This window comes from Lampetra fluviatilis, chromosome 58, assembly GCF_964198595.1.
Source record: "Lampetra fluviatilis chromosome 58, kcLamFluv1.1, whole genome shotgun sequence".
NCBI lineage: Eukaryota > Metazoa > Chordata > Hyperoartia > Petromyzontiformes > Petromyzontidae > Lampetra > Lampetra fluviatilis.
The window spans coordinates 8,239,762-8,254,630 of NC_136332.1; the positions used below are offsets into that span (position 1 = coordinate 8,239,762).

General features: G+C 55.8%; 1 protein-coding gene across 3 annotated transcripts in view; it reads left to right on the top strand.

Annotated features, from left to right (window-relative positions):
- The window catches only part of LOC144950490 (SEC14-like protein 1), a 30,823-nt gene extending 16,434 nt beyond the window's left edge, over positions 1–14,389 (top strand). For all 3 annotated transcript variants that reach the window (XM_078880626.1, XM_078880628.1, XM_078880627.1), the window contains 9 exons: positions 633–822; positions 1,267–1,355; positions 2,141–2,211; positions 3,143–3,314; positions 3,893–4,027; positions 4,571–4,708; positions 5,361–5,756; positions 6,282–6,460; positions 6,900–14,389. In XM_078880626.1, the coding sequence (XP_078736752.1) occupies positions 633–822; positions 1,267–1,355; positions 2,141–2,211; positions 3,143–3,314; positions 3,893–4,027; positions 4,571–4,708; positions 5,361–5,756; positions 6,282–6,460; positions 6,900–6,996 (1,467 nt within the window). In that variant the 3' untranslated portion in view covers positions 6,997–14,389. The remainder of the gene's footprint in view (positions 1–632; positions 823–1,266; positions 1,356–2,140; positions 2,212–3,142; positions 3,315–3,892; positions 4,028–4,570; positions 4,709–5,360; positions 5,757–6,281; positions 6,461–6,899) is intronic.
- The last annotated feature ends 480 nt before the right edge of the window (positions 14,390–14,869 follow it).

Below are 14,869 nucleotides of genomic sequence, written 5' to 3' on the forward strand. Positions count from 1 at the left end.
TTCCTGTGTGCCGTGCCGGCCTTCATCTTATCTTACAATTCTCTAGCGCTTTTATCCGAGGTGCTTTACAAGGGTTACGAGTGCTACAATTAGGGTAACTAAAGTGATATGGTGAGTAGGGATGGGGTATAGGGAGGGCGGTGGGTCACAGCTCCTCACTAACAGTGGAGTTTGCGTCTCTCTCCCCGTGGTCGCGTGGATTTTTCTCCAGGTTCTCCGGTTATTCTCTCCACATTTTAGAATCGACGTCACCACGCGCTCAGAGTATTTGGCTGCTGCTCTCAATGTCCACGCGATAAGCCACTTCATTGAGCTATCATTTGTTTTGTATGTACTGTATGTGTGTTGAACCTATTCCGCACTGTACATAGCCAACCGTGCTAATTGGGGCTAGGACAACAAACTAAACATAAAAAAGCAGCTCTAAAGAAATTAGTCTTCAATCTCGATAGACAAAACAATCGTTTGTGGCCTGGTCGCTTCTGAAAAACAGCTGCGTAGCGCAGAGGGCCTTGCCTGGTGAAGTACAAAAAAAAAAAGTTCAGTTTCAGTTGGAACAGCACTTGCCCCACCAGTCTGTTGAAGGCTTCCCGGGGGGCGTGGGGACCTTTGTCTTTGCTGCGCGCCTCCAGATCCCGAAGGACGAGCACATCCTGCGCTTCCTGCGGGCGCGCGACTTCAACGTGGACAAGGCCAAGGAGATGCTCTGCCAGTCTCTGAGCTGGCGCAAGCAGTACCAGGTGGACTACCTGCTGGAGACCTGGGGGCTGCCGCCGGCGCTCGCAGACTACTACGCCGGCGGGTGGCACTACCAGGACCGCGGTGCGTGCGGGCTGTGACCGCGGCGTGCGATGGGGCGTGCGGTGCGCTGTGTGTACCCTGCAGCGCAGTCTAATGTAGTGCAGTGTGCAGGGTAATGCCTTGTACGATGCAGTGCAGTGTGGAGTGTAATGCATTGTATACAATGTACAGTAGTGGGATCCAATATACAATGTAGTGCAGAGTGTAGTGTAATGCATTCTACAATGTAGTGCAGCTTGTAGTGTAATGCATGATACAATGTAGTGTAATGCATGATACAATGTAGTGTGTGTAGTGTAATGCATGATACAATGTAGTGTAATGCATGATACAATGTAGTGTGTGTAGTGTAATGCATGATACAATGTAGTGTAATGCATGATACAATGTAGTGTGTGTAGTGTAATGCATGATACAATGTAGTTGCAGTGTGTCGTGTTAACAATGCAATGACGATGGGTGCAGATGGACGTCCCCTCTACATCCTGCGTCTGGGACAAATGGACACCAAGGGGTTGGTCAAGGCAATGGGGGAGGAGTCCCTCCTGAGACACGTGAGATACACACAAAGATCCCCCGTGTAGCCTACGCAGACTGTTGGGGCAAGGGCTGTTCGTGAGCCCTTATTAAGGCCGGATCGATGCACCTATGGGGAGTGGTGTGGCCGGTACCATGCCTGGTCACCTTTGTCTCCCCAGTGCCGAGGTTTACACACCTTACCAGGTGCTTAATTAAGGCTGAGTTGACCTCGGGGAGGCCCAGGACCGTTTTAAGATGTTCGTCACGGGTGTTCGCCGTGAGTGGGAATCGAACTTGGGTAGCCGGGTTCGTAGGCCGGGGCACTCACCACTGCGCTACCGCTGTCCGCGTACGCTTGTGCACGTACACACAAAGACAAAGATCCCCCGTATAGTCTTAACAAACGGTTGGGGCAAGGGCTGTTATCGAGCACCTATGAAGGCCGGCACGGCACACGAGGGGGTGGGTGGCCAGCACCACACTCGGCCGCCTTTGTCTCCCTAGTGGCGATGTTTACACACCGCACCAGGTACTAATTTGAGGCCGAGTGGACCTAGGGGAGGCGCAGGACCGGTGCAGATAATCATCATTGTGTTTGGCCGTGAGCGGGAATCGAACTCAGGCCTTTGCCGAGTTAGTAGCGCAGCGTAGCGCCAACCGCGACACTCCCGCTCGCCACACACGTACACAAGGTGCACACACACGTGACACTTACGCACGCACACAGTGCGTGACCATTTTTCTCGATGGAACGGCTCCATGGAGCGTTATCAGCGAGCGCCTATTAAGGCCGCTGCGATGCTGCTGTGTGCGGGCTCAGGTGCTGTCCATCAACGAGGAGGGCCTGCGCAGGTGTGAGGAGAACACCAACAACTCGGGGCACCCCATCAGGTGACCGTGCAACCGTTAGGTCCACTCTGACAGAAAACGGACACACGCGTGCACACACACACGCGGGCACAATCACCCTTTCTGTGCGGCGAGTGTCTCAAAAACACGAGCTCTAATAACATAATCACTAACAGTAGCCCGAATATTCCCTAACACAATTGTAGTGGCATCGGCGGATGTGACTGCATGTTGCGTGAAGCCGGCCTGTGTGAGGCACGACGCACGCTGCTCACACCACCTACAGCGCTGCAGTGGGAACGCAGTGCCGGCCCTAGCGGGGGCCGGCTGAAATCGCCTATCAAGGATGGATGGCACTGCACTCCACGTGCGGTGCCAGGCTCTGGGGGTCAGGGGGCGAGAGTGCCAGGGACGGTGCAGGGGGCCATGGCACTCCGTGTGAACCCGGAGGCCTGGTGACCGAGGTACCGGTCCGGGGGCCACGGGACCAGGAGCAGGTCCCTCTCGAAGGCTCGAGAAAGGCGGCGTGGCTATTGGCGGAGTCAGCCCCGCCACGGGCAATATCAGCCGGGGCCCTGAGCGGGTCCGGCAGCTGTTGCGAGAATCAAGACGGAAGCCGTCACCTGGAGTAGACCTGCCTGACTACAGTAGCCGGAATCGAGCCGGGGTCCGGTCCGAGATAGCCACTCCGTGTGAGCTCGGGTGAGCTTGGGTTAGTGAGGGTGAGCTAGCGTTAGCTAGGGTGAGCTTGGGTTAGCTAGCCCGGAGGGGATGCCTCTGCCTCCCTGGTGCGAACCACTACTTTAGCACAATCCCTCGCCATCACCGCCTTGACACAGGGCGTCGGCGCGCTGCGGCTTCACCATCTCACGCCTGTGACACCAGCTGCTCCCCCAGTTCTTGCGCGGCGCCTCTAACGTAACGATCCGTCTCCCCTTTGGGCCGTGCCCTTCCCACGCCGTCGCCGCGGCAGCTCGTGGACGTGCCTGGTGGACCTGGAGGGCCTCAACATGCGGCACCTGTGGCGGCCGGGCGTCAAGGCCCTGCTGCGAGTCATCGAGGTGGTGGAGGCCAACTACCCGGAGACGCTGGGGCGACTGCTCATCGTGCGAGCGCCCCGCGTCTTCCCCGTGCTCTGGACCCTGGTGCGTGCGTGCGTGTGTGTGAGCGTGCGTGTGAGCGTGCGTGTGTGTGAGCGTGTGAGCGTGCATGTGTGTGAGCGTGCGTGTGTGTGTGAGCATGTGTGTGAGCGCGTGTGTGAGCGTGTGTGTGAGCGTGTGTGTGAGCGTGCGTGTGTGTGTGAGCGTGTGTGTGAGCGTGCGTGTGTGTGTGAGCATGTGTGTGAGCGCGTGTGTGAGCGTGTGTGTGAGCGTGCGTGTGTGTGTGAGCATGTGTGTGAGCGCATGTGTGAGCGTGTGTGTGAGCGTGCGTGTGTGTGTGAGCGTGTGCGTGAGCGTGCGTGCGTGTGAGCGTGCGTGTGCCTAGTGCGCTGTGTGCCGGGCGTGGTGCTGGCCACCCATCTGCTCGTGCGCCTTTCCGGCCTTCATCGGTGCTGTTCTGTTATAGGCTATCGGAGGGTCAAACTTGATTTGAGGGTGTTTGTCTTTTGCATGTGTGTGTCACTCACTTGGTGGGGAACGATAGTGGTAGCGGTTAGCCCGCGAATAGCACTTGCCCCAACAGTCCGTTAAGGCTATACGGGGGGCCTTTGTCTTTTGTACAGGTCAGCCCCTTCATCAACGACAACACGCGGCACAAGTTCCTCATCTACGGTGGAAACGACTACCAGGGCCCCGGCGGCCTGGTGGACTACATCGACAAAGACGTCATCCCCGACTTCCTGGGTGGAGACTGCCTGGTGAGGGTGTGAGTGAGGGTGTGAGTGAGAGTGTGAGTGAGGGTGTGTGAGTGAGGGTGTGTGAGTGAGGGTGTGTGAGTGAGGGTGTGTGAGTGAGGGTGTGTGAGTGAGGGTGTGTGAGTGAGGGTGTGTGAGTGAGGGTGTGTGAGTGAGGGTGTGTGAGTGAGGGTGTGTGAGTGAGGGTGTGTGAGTGAGGGTGTGTGAGTGAGGGTGTGTGAGTGAGGGTGTGTGAGTGAGGGTGTGTGAGTGAGGGTGTGTGAGAGCGTGAGTGCTTTGCCACGAACCCGGTGACCAAAGTTTGATTCCCGCTCATGGCCAATATCATTGACGATTATCCGAACCAGTCCTGGACCTCGACTCAGCCTCAAATGAGTACCCAGTGCGGTGTGTAAACACCGCCATGAGGGAGACCAAGGCAGTCAGGCGTGGTGCTGGCCACCCACCCCCTCGTGTGCCGTGCCGGCCTTCCTAGGTGCCGCTCGCTAACGGCACTTGCCCCAACAGTCTGATAAGGCTACACGGGGGATCTTTGTCTGTGTGCAGTGTGACGTTCCGGAGGGCGGCCTGGTGCCCAAGTCGCTGTACCGCACGGGGGACGACGCGGAGCACGGCGACGACATCCGCCTGTGGACAGACACCATCTACCAGTCGGCCTGCGTGCAGAAGGGCGCTCCACACGAGGTGCCGCTCACGCACTCGCGCTAACACATACACACGCTAAAACACACACACGCTAACACACACCAACAACCGCCATTCGCCACTAAGTGGCGGTGACGTCACCACGACGCTTGTGCCAGGCCATGTGCACCCTGAGGCCACGTGAAGTGTCGAACGCCCGCTGGCAGGAGGTCACGGGGCAGACCCAGGTGCCACGGGTCGACTGACCGAGATGACCGAGATGACTGGCTGATGCACCACCCGTGCCCCCTACTGTGCCAACACACACACACGCTAACACACACACACCCAAACACTCGCGCTAACACACACACACGCTAACACACACACGCTAACACACACACACCCAAACACTTGCGCTAACACACACACACGCTAACACACACACACCCAAACACTCGCACACGCGGGCACCTGCATACACGCACACACAAACGCACAAGCCCCAGCATGTGTGGTCAAGAAGATCACCGCGGTCCATTGCACGACTGAGCTTGTCCCGTCAAGGGGATACACCACCCAGGAGACGACGAAGACCACTCGGCCACACGGGTGTGAGTGGGACCCCCCTCTCCCGCTGCCCCCCCTACCCCTCCCAACTCGTCTCAACCCCTCCTACCCCCCCCCCCCATCCCCCAACTCCCCGTCTCAGGTCGTGATCGACATCCCCGAAGCGTCGTCCGTCATCACGTGGGACTTCGACGTCATCAAGGGCGACGTGGCCTTCAACCTGTACCACAGTCGCCGCGCTCCTGCGCCCACGCGCAGCGCCAGCAGCGGCGGCGTCTGCGGCGTCGGCGGCTGCGTCGGCCTCGTCGCCGGCGGCGGCGTCGCCGGTGTCGCCGGCGGCGGCCTCAGCGGCAGCGCGTCGCTCGGGTCGGCGATTGCCTGCGCCGGCGCCGGCGGGACCGGCAGCAGCGTGGAGAGGAGCTGGCAACAGCAGCAGCTGCAGCTGCATCACCACCAACAGCAGCAGCAGCAGCAGCAGGGCTGGGTCTACAGCCCTGTGGAGGCAGCGCTGCACTGCAGGGAAGGGGAGAGCATTCAGGTGAGTGCAAAACTAACGAACGAACTCGCCCCTTTGATATTTCTGGGACCCTTTTTGCCAGTGTCCAAAATGATGTAAAATAGAATCGCTTTTACCCTTTGTGGCAATACAACCGTTGTCAAGGTGTTCAAACACTAAATCGATACCTTTTGCAAGGTATCAAGTCTGCACTAACCACAGGTACTTGTGGCAAAATATTGGTGTTTGAACATCTTAACACCTGTTTTATTTCCAGACGGGGCAAAACCTGTTCCTATTTGTCATCCCTCTGTCGACTTTGCCGTGCTAAGCCCGCCGATACACGTCGCCTCTAAAAGAAGAGGCCACCTCTGGCGACAGCTCAAGCGCCCGTCAAGTGGCGGCCGCCACCCTCCTGTCGGGCCACCCACCCACCCGCCCCATCGCTCGCGTGCCGGCCCCGCGACGTTCCCCACCTCGCCCCGACGGACGGTTCCGCTGAGGCTCCGCGGGCTCACCTTTGCGTGTGTGCGTGCGTGTGTGCGTGCGTGTGTGTGCGTGTGCCAGGGCTCGCACGTGGCACGCTGGCCGGGCCGCTACGTCCTGCAGTGGCGGCTGGCCGGGGTGGGGGCCGGCGGGGGCTCGCTGCCCCGCGTGGACGACGTCATCGCGTCGCTGCAGCTGCCCGGCACGCACAAGGGCAAGGTGATGTACTACACCGAGGTGCTGGCCTCACACGACTTCAGGTGAGATGCGCGCTGCGTACACACGCTGCGTATACACGCTGCGTACATATATACTACACACGCTACATACACACTATACACGCACTACATACACACTACACATACTACATACACTACATATACACGCTACACACACGCTACATACACACTGCACATACTACATACACACTATACACACTACATACACACTACACACGCTACATACACACTATACACGCATATATATACTACATGCACTACATATACAACATACACTACATACGCACTATACATGCACTACATACACTACATACACACACTATACACACTACACACACTGCACATACTGCACACACGCTCATGTGAACATGCTAATCGCCACCCTCCGTGCGTGCGCGCGTGTGTGCGTGTGTTTTTGTCTGTGTACTTCTGTCCATCCGTCCGTTGTCCCGTGTTTCAGGGGCTCCATGACGAGCCTGGAGTCCTGCCAGAGTGGATTTTCACAGCTAAGTGGAGGTACAAATTCTTCTGGAGCTGGATCCATGGCCTCCAGATAGACAGGAGGCCTCGGCTCCAGGAGACCGGGTCTCGGGGTCTTGAGACTCGGCTCCAGGAGACCGGGTCTCGGGGTCTTGAGACTCGGCTCCAGGAGACCGGGTCTCAGCGTCTTGAGACTCGGCTCCAGGAGACCGGGTCTCAGCGTCTTGAGACTCGGCTCCAGGAGACCGGGTCTCAGTGTCTTGAGACTCGGCTCCAGGAGACCGGGTCTCAGCGTCTTGAGACTCGGCTCCAGGAGACCGGGTCTCAGCGTCTTGAGACTCGGCTCCAGGAGACCGGGTCTCAGCGTCTTGAGACTCGGCTCCAGGAGACCGGGTCTCAGCGTCTTGAGACTCGGCTCCAGGAGACCGGGTCTCAGGGTCTTGAGACTCGGCTCCAGGAGACCAGGTCTCAGGGTCTTGAGACTCGGCTCCAGGAGACCGGGTCTCAGGGTCTTGAGACTTGGCTCCAGGAGACCGGGTCTCAGGGTCTTGAGACTCGGCTCCAGGAGACCGGGTCTCAGCGTCTTGAGACTCGGCTCCAGGAGACCGGGTCTCAGGGTCTTGAGACTCGGCTCCAGGAGACCGGGTCTCAGGGTCTTGAGACTCGGCTCCAGGAGACCGGGTCTCAGTGTCTTGAGACTCGGCTCCAGGAGACCGGGTCTCAGGGTCTTGAGACTCGGCTCCAGGAGACCGGGTCTCAGCGTCTTGAGACTCGGCTCCAGGAGACCGGGTCTCAGGGTCTTGAGACTCGGCTCCAGGAGACCGGGTCTCAGGGTCTCCGATAATTGAATGAAATATCACAACGAAGAAGCAGGGGGGGAGCCTCATCAACGAAGGTCCTACACAGTTCGACTCCCGGTCAGTCTCCCTGCCAAGGTGTACGTCTGCTGCCAGAAAGAGGCTCCTGTGAAGGAATATAATTGTTAAATATACACACAGCACATCACACACACACACATCTGTATACACACACACACACATCACACACACATCATACACACATCATACACACACCTGTATACACACACACGTACATTCATGTGTATACAGGGCTGTCCTTATGGGTCGGTGCAGGGCCCGAGGCAAATCCCACCACGCGGGCGCGCCGCCTTCAAACTAAACCGCAGGTATTGCATCTGACACCGTGACGTGAAAGCGCTTTGACCCCCAAAGCGCAGGGCCTGATTCACCGCCCTGATTAACCGTCACCCTAGGGACAGCTCTGCATGTGCGCGCACAGCAACACATTCATCACACATGCACGCTGGTATACACAAAGATGAAGATACCCCGTATAGCCTCCATAGACTAGTGGGGCAAGTAGTGTTCGCGAGCAGCTATTAATACTGGAACAAAACGACGTCATACACACGAAGACAAAGATCCCCCGTTTAGCCTTTAACAGGCTGTTTGGGCAAGTGCTGTTACTTAACACCTGTGAAGGCCGGAACTGTGGCACACGAGGGGGTGGGTGGCCAGCACCACGCCCGGCCACCTTTGTCTCCCCAGTACTGATGTTCATACACTGCACACCAGGTACTCATTTAATGCCGAGTCCACCTAAGGGAGGTCCACGACCGGTTCAAACATTCGCCATTGAACCCAGTGCGCTAACCGCTGCACCACCGCTCCTGACAGATGCACATTCATAAATGTACACGACTATATAAATCACGTACACATTCATACAAACACACGCGCGCACACAAACACAACTGAACAATGTTTAATTATGAAAACAAGTCAACGTTGTCATCTTTGTGAAAACATCTCTAAGAATAGTTTTGTCTGTAACTCTGACCTCTGACCTCCCACGGCCTTGTGTGGCGAGTTGTCGTAGGTCAGAGAGCACGAAGGACATGAGTTCACCCACCCACCCACTTGTTTGTCTGGGTCTATAAAACTAGCCACACATTGTGGGAAGCCAATAGTGGCTGGTCTGTCCTTTGGATGGCCTGTCCTTGACATGGGAATGTGGAATTGCCACTGCTGGCTGAGGGCTGCAAACGGAGGTGGCTTTTTGTTCACAGGACAGAGAGACGTTCTGAGACTAAAATAATTTGACCGGCATCCCGGGAGGAAATCAGAAAACCGCCAGGACACGCGCGAGGATAATATTGGCACCTCCACACAGATGGATTCAAGAATCCGTTGTCGCGTTGCCATCTTCTGGCCACCTCGTTAGCCCCGGCGGGTTTTGGGTATTTTCACAGATCGGTGCGATCCGGCCCAACCCCTGCAGTAAATCACTTGAGGTCGCAACCAATCAATTGGAAATTCGGCTCGATGTCCGAACATCGGAATGTCTCCCGTCGTCGCCACCCTCGGCCGTCGTCCAGCGGTGGAAATTCCACGTTACGTTGACAAGGGGTGGGGCCCAGGCTGTCCGCAGGACAAATGGACGCCGTGGGTTTTCGGCGGTCGGTTCGGTTTTGGCGAAGCCGACGAAAGGAAACGTCACGGGAGCGCCGATCGCCAGGCTGTGAAACAAGGTTCCTCATATCGGGTTCACGGTACCCGGCGAACAAAACAACTCCTCAACCGCGGTGAAACGGCGTCGCGTTGCTTCTCCGGCAAAGCCTCGCCGAGTCACGAGGCTACGCGAGGGTGCTGCTGCTGCTGTACTGCAATGTGCGGTCCGGTGTGTTCAATCGCTTGGAGTCCCGCTTGGCGAAAGGAAAGCGGAGAGTACCCAGACACTGCCGACCCACCCACCCACCCACCGCGTGCACTCGGGGCTCACACGGAACGCGGCATTTTACCAAGACGGCATTCGGTCGCACAGAAGCTATTTGTGAGACCGTTGCGAGCAGTTGGCTTAGCGGCGAGCTGAACCAAACGTTGGTGATCAAGTTTTCCTTGTTGGGTTACAGACCGTGTGAATGTAAGCGTGTCGTGAAGCCGCGTCCGCGCGGCACGGCCGATCGTGAAGGTTTGTCACGTGGAACAGGACGTGCCAATTGGTTTCGGTGCCTCCGACTAGCACGACTGGGCTACGTACGGTGCAAAAAAAGTTCAACGTACGTAGCTCCACTGACCAAGAGAGCTGCCGTGGATCTACCGGCGCGGAAGGTTCGGCCGAGTCTCCTCCAATCTCCGTCCATGCAGCAGAGTCGGTAATCCGGCAGGTCGCGCAGTGGGGTGAAGTGTGGGCAGTCGTGCGGTCAACGTGGAGGAGTAGGCCAAAGCACCCTCGCGCGAGCTCTCGCCCGTGCAGGGCCCTGCCTCCAGCAGTGGCGCACGCGGGCAATTGCAGGCCTGCGCCTCTACCTTTCACGCGCCGAGCACGGCAGGTGGCACCGCCGCATTGGGCCGCTGCGGGTGTTCTCTGGGTTCGCCGGCAGTGCTACCGCGCGCACAAAACACAACCCTTACGTCAAATTGCAGTCGGCCAAACAAGATGATGCTGCGGCAGCGGCAGTAGCAGCAGCAGCATGCTCCTGAAAGCGAGTCTCGGGGACTCGCTCGTGAGTTGCTTTCCCGTGTAACCACGCGGCGTTGCTGCGAGTCCGAAGCACCTGCCCCAACTCCTGGGGGGTCGGGCCTCGCTCCCATCGTTGGGCAGTCTCACGCCCGCCCTGCCGGCTTATCTTGCATTTCTCCTCTTGCCACTTGAGACAGAGAGCTTTGTGATTAAGGTCGCTAGGAATATGTTAATTTGCACAACTAACATTTCTGTTTTACGTCGATTGTTTAAAGTAGGAGGCAACCCAAGAACGGAACTGAAAGTCCGCGTGGAAGTCGCGTTTGTCGGGGTGCCCGGGTGGCTCGGCAGAGCCGGAGACGATGATCCACCACCGCTGACGTCCTGGGTTCTGATTCGGGTCACGTGGCTAAAAAAAAAAAATCCGTAAATGTTAAACACTTATTTGGCGTAAATTCCAGCACTTGAGAATTTTTTAAAATATCAGTTTGACGGGCGAACGGCACTCGCGTGCGGCAGAGCGGGCGGGTAAGCGCCGCCCTCTACCGCGTGTGGAGCGGAGGTCGCGCGATGAAGGGGACCTCGCAGGTAGCTCTACGACACCCACTTCTTTCCGTGGCGGGTCCGTCGACTGACTCTGGACGGCCGCTGCGCGTGAGGCCCGCGACGCGAACGCCGGTAGCGCGGTCGGGACACGCGGTCGGAGGGAAACGCAAAACGTTTACATTTGCGTTTCTCGCCGAGCTTTGCGGCGTTGCCACCGGCGCGCACCGACGAGGAGGAGGGTGCTGGTAGCTACCCGGGAGGAGCTGTTGGTTCTTGGGTTGCCCGACTTTAAACGCTCTGTTGTTGTTGTTGCTGCTTCTCACTCGGACATCGTAGCAGATTAATGTCTTGAATGCCTTCTGTTGGCCGCGTTAAATGTGTTAGAATCGCTCGTGGGAATTGGACAAAGTGTTGTTTTTTCTCTCGCCTAGCTGCAAAAAATATTTTTTGTGAATCTTGGAAAACATATTTGTATATAGATATATAATATTAATATTGATTTATTCAATGTAGTGAAGTTGAGTGTAGTTACTAATTCAGCACAATGTATGTGTTTGCTGGGGGGTGTCTGTGTAGGGTTGATTGTGTATGTGGTCTTTGTGTGCATGTGTCTGTGTGTGTGTCTGTGTGTGTCTGTGTGTATGTCTAATGGTGTGTATGCAAGTGCAAGTTAGGAGGAGCGGCAGTGTCGTGGTTAGCGCTGCGCTACGAATCCGGCGACCCCAGTTCGATTCCAGCTCACGGCCAACACCGGTGACGATTATCTGAACCGGTCCTGGGCCTCCCCTAGGTCGACCCGGCCTCAAAGGAGTACCTGGTGCGGTGTGTAAACATCGCCACTGGGGAGACAAAGGCAGTCGGGTGTGGTGCTGGCCACCCACTCGTGTGCCGTGCCGGCCTTCAAAGGTGCTCGCTAACAGCACTTGCCCCAACAGTCTGTTACAGGCTATGCGGGGGATCTTTGTCTTTGATCTCGTGTCTATGGTTGTGTGTTTATGGGTCAGTATGTCTTTGGGTGTGTATGATCGTGTGGGTGGGTATGCAAGCATGTTATGTTTGGATGTGTGTGTGTGTCTCGTGTATTTGTGTGTACTTGCGTTAATGGTGGATAAATGTGCAAAGCGTATGATGTGCTTGAGTGGGGAGTGGTGGTGCAGCGGTTAGGACGCTGCACTCCGAAGCCGGCGACCTGAGTTCTGATTTCCGGCCACGGCTAACACCGGTGGTGGTCCTGGGCCTCCCTGCAGTCGACTCGGCCTAAAGTGAGTGTGGTGTGCAAACAAACATCAGCACTGGAGAGACCAAGGTGGCCGAGTGTGGTGATTGCCACACCATCTCATTGTGGGCCACGGTGGCCTAAATAGGTGCTTGCTGACATTGCTCGTCCCAAGAGGCTGTTAGAGCTCGACTGGAGGTGTGTGTCTGTACAAGTGAGCTTGTCTGTGTGTCCGTCATGTGTGTATGTTGACCTTCCTTCGCACCGTACGTAGCCAACCATGCTAACCGGAGGTGCGGCATGGTCGTAGAGACATGTTTATTATTATTTGTGTATGTGTTTGTTAACTCGTAACACCTGGGTATGTCCTGCAAACTCCCTATCGGTGAGCCTCGCCACTCAATGTGACCTTAACGTGCACCTAGCCTGGCGCAGACGCCGTGGCAACATCACTGCCACTTGGCGGTGAATGGCAGGCGCAGTTGTACGTGTGCAGTGTGTGACTGTGTGTGTGTGTGCCTTCATGTGTACGGGGAGTGGTGGTGTAGCGGTTAGCGCGCTCTGCTACAAACTTGGCGACCTCGTTTCAATTCCCGCTCACGATCGATAACAGTGGCGGATATTTGAACTGGAACTGGGCCTCCCCTAGGTCGACTCAGCCTTGATTGAGTCCCCTGGTGCGGTGCTTAAACATCAGCGCTGGGGAGACAAAGGTGGCCGGGCGTGGTGCTGCCCCCCCACCACACCCCCCGTGCGCCGAGCTGCCGGCCTTCGTAGGTGCTCGCTAACAGCACGTGCCCCGACAGTTCGTTATAGGCTTACACGGGGGATCTTTGTCTTTTGTATGCGCCTGTTTCGTTGTGGGAGTTTGTGGGGTTTTGCTGCTAAACGCGTTTGTCCTCTCGGCCCCTGGCTTAAACCCCCGAGTCTGCTTTACACCTGTTCCCCGATACCCTGTGCGGCCTCTATCTGCCTCGAGCTACTCAACCTTAACCCTGCTCAAACACTAACCCATATGTCGCCGTTTAGACGCCCTATAAACTAACATCTCTGCCCCGTAAACCTCCCAATTCTGTAAACCCTGAACCTTAAAACTGCTTCAACCTGAAACCCACGAAACCTTAAACCCCAAACTTCTAAACTGTTGAATCCCAAACACCCCGCCAAAAATGTCAACCACGATCCTTAAAAACGAATTCAACCTTAAACCCGCTAATCCTTCAACGCATAAGGGCCGATCGAATAATCATGATGATTAAAAACAGCCATCTAATGACGCTTAAACCTCCGACCTTTAAACTATTACAGTTTAAAATCAATACCTTGAACTTTTAAACTCTTAATCCAGTAAACCGTGTATCCTCTAAAATACTAAACCCACTAAAATACGATAAACCCGTAAGCCAGGTCTGGGAGGCTTCTTCAACCGAGGGGAGAATGAGACTTTCACTCCTTTAGCCAGGCGGTGGTGGCGCGCCCGGCTGTAATCCAGCCCTCCTCATCCTGTTGTCGCACCGTGCATTGTTCGGAACTATGTCCAACGTTTCGTTCCGAGACCTCAACAATTTTACTGCCAGGTTGAAATTACCCCCCCCCCCCCTCACCACCACCTCCCCCTCTTGTACTCCGCGTTTAAAATGTTTTCAGTTCTTCACGAAGTCCGTGTGGAGCGTTTGTGTCGATGACGACAATCGGCCGTCACGGACCACCTGAATGTGATTCTCTCTGAGCCCTCGGCACCTGAGAAAACCTGGGATCGAACCCCCTTGGGGTCTGGGAGTGTCACTCCCTAGGGTGTGTCATGGCTGTGCCAGACACACAAGCACCGCTGAGATCTCCGCTGAAGTCCTTGGTTCTACGCGGTTGTCACAGATGCCGAGCCAGTCCCGCCGAGATCCGGTGTTCGAGCCCTGGGTCGTTATCTAGTTGTGGAAAGTCTCGTAGCGCTTGCAAGGTATTATGGGTCTTTAACAATAATGGGCAGCTTCATTAACCTTCCATCCCAGTAAACAGGGTAACGTTGGGCCAGTGGGGGGGGCAGCGTTGTCGTGGTGACTGGGAGTGTCGTCTGTTCACCTGCATAGCACTCTGTTCAAACCGTAGTCCGGTCCCGTTGTGTTGCTCTGCAAAGAGCTCTCTGCATACGCATTTTCACTTTCTTTGATTTGGCCATTTAGAATGTGTGACTTCTAAATGCAATAAACAAAACAAAATATTTTATCTCAGTTCCGCTTCCACGTGCGACTTCTTCTTCTTCTTGTAGCGAGCGGAAGAACGCCGTCGGGACGCCGACACGGAGCTTGGCGGAATCGAGTTTGTGTGCAGGTGCTGAACGCGTGATCGTGGCCAAGGATACCGTGAGATGCGGTGACGGCTTTGGGGGATTAGGGTTAGATAGACCACGGCCGGTAATTAATTTCGACATTCCGTGGACCACCTGGGTCACCAAACTAACAATCAAATGAAAATGTACAGCAGTGGAGCAAATAGCAATTGAGATTTTTTTTTTAACTATGACATGAGACATCGAAAATACTGCACAAACGTAAATCACTGTCAAATATTCAAATGGGTTCCCTGTAGCAGATATCGACTTGGACAAACGTGACTGATTATATATATGCAAAGTAAGTTACAGAAATGTTGAACACCTAGCAGGCTTTCACGACCAATATCCAGAATAGAGTTTTATTGGGTTACATCGC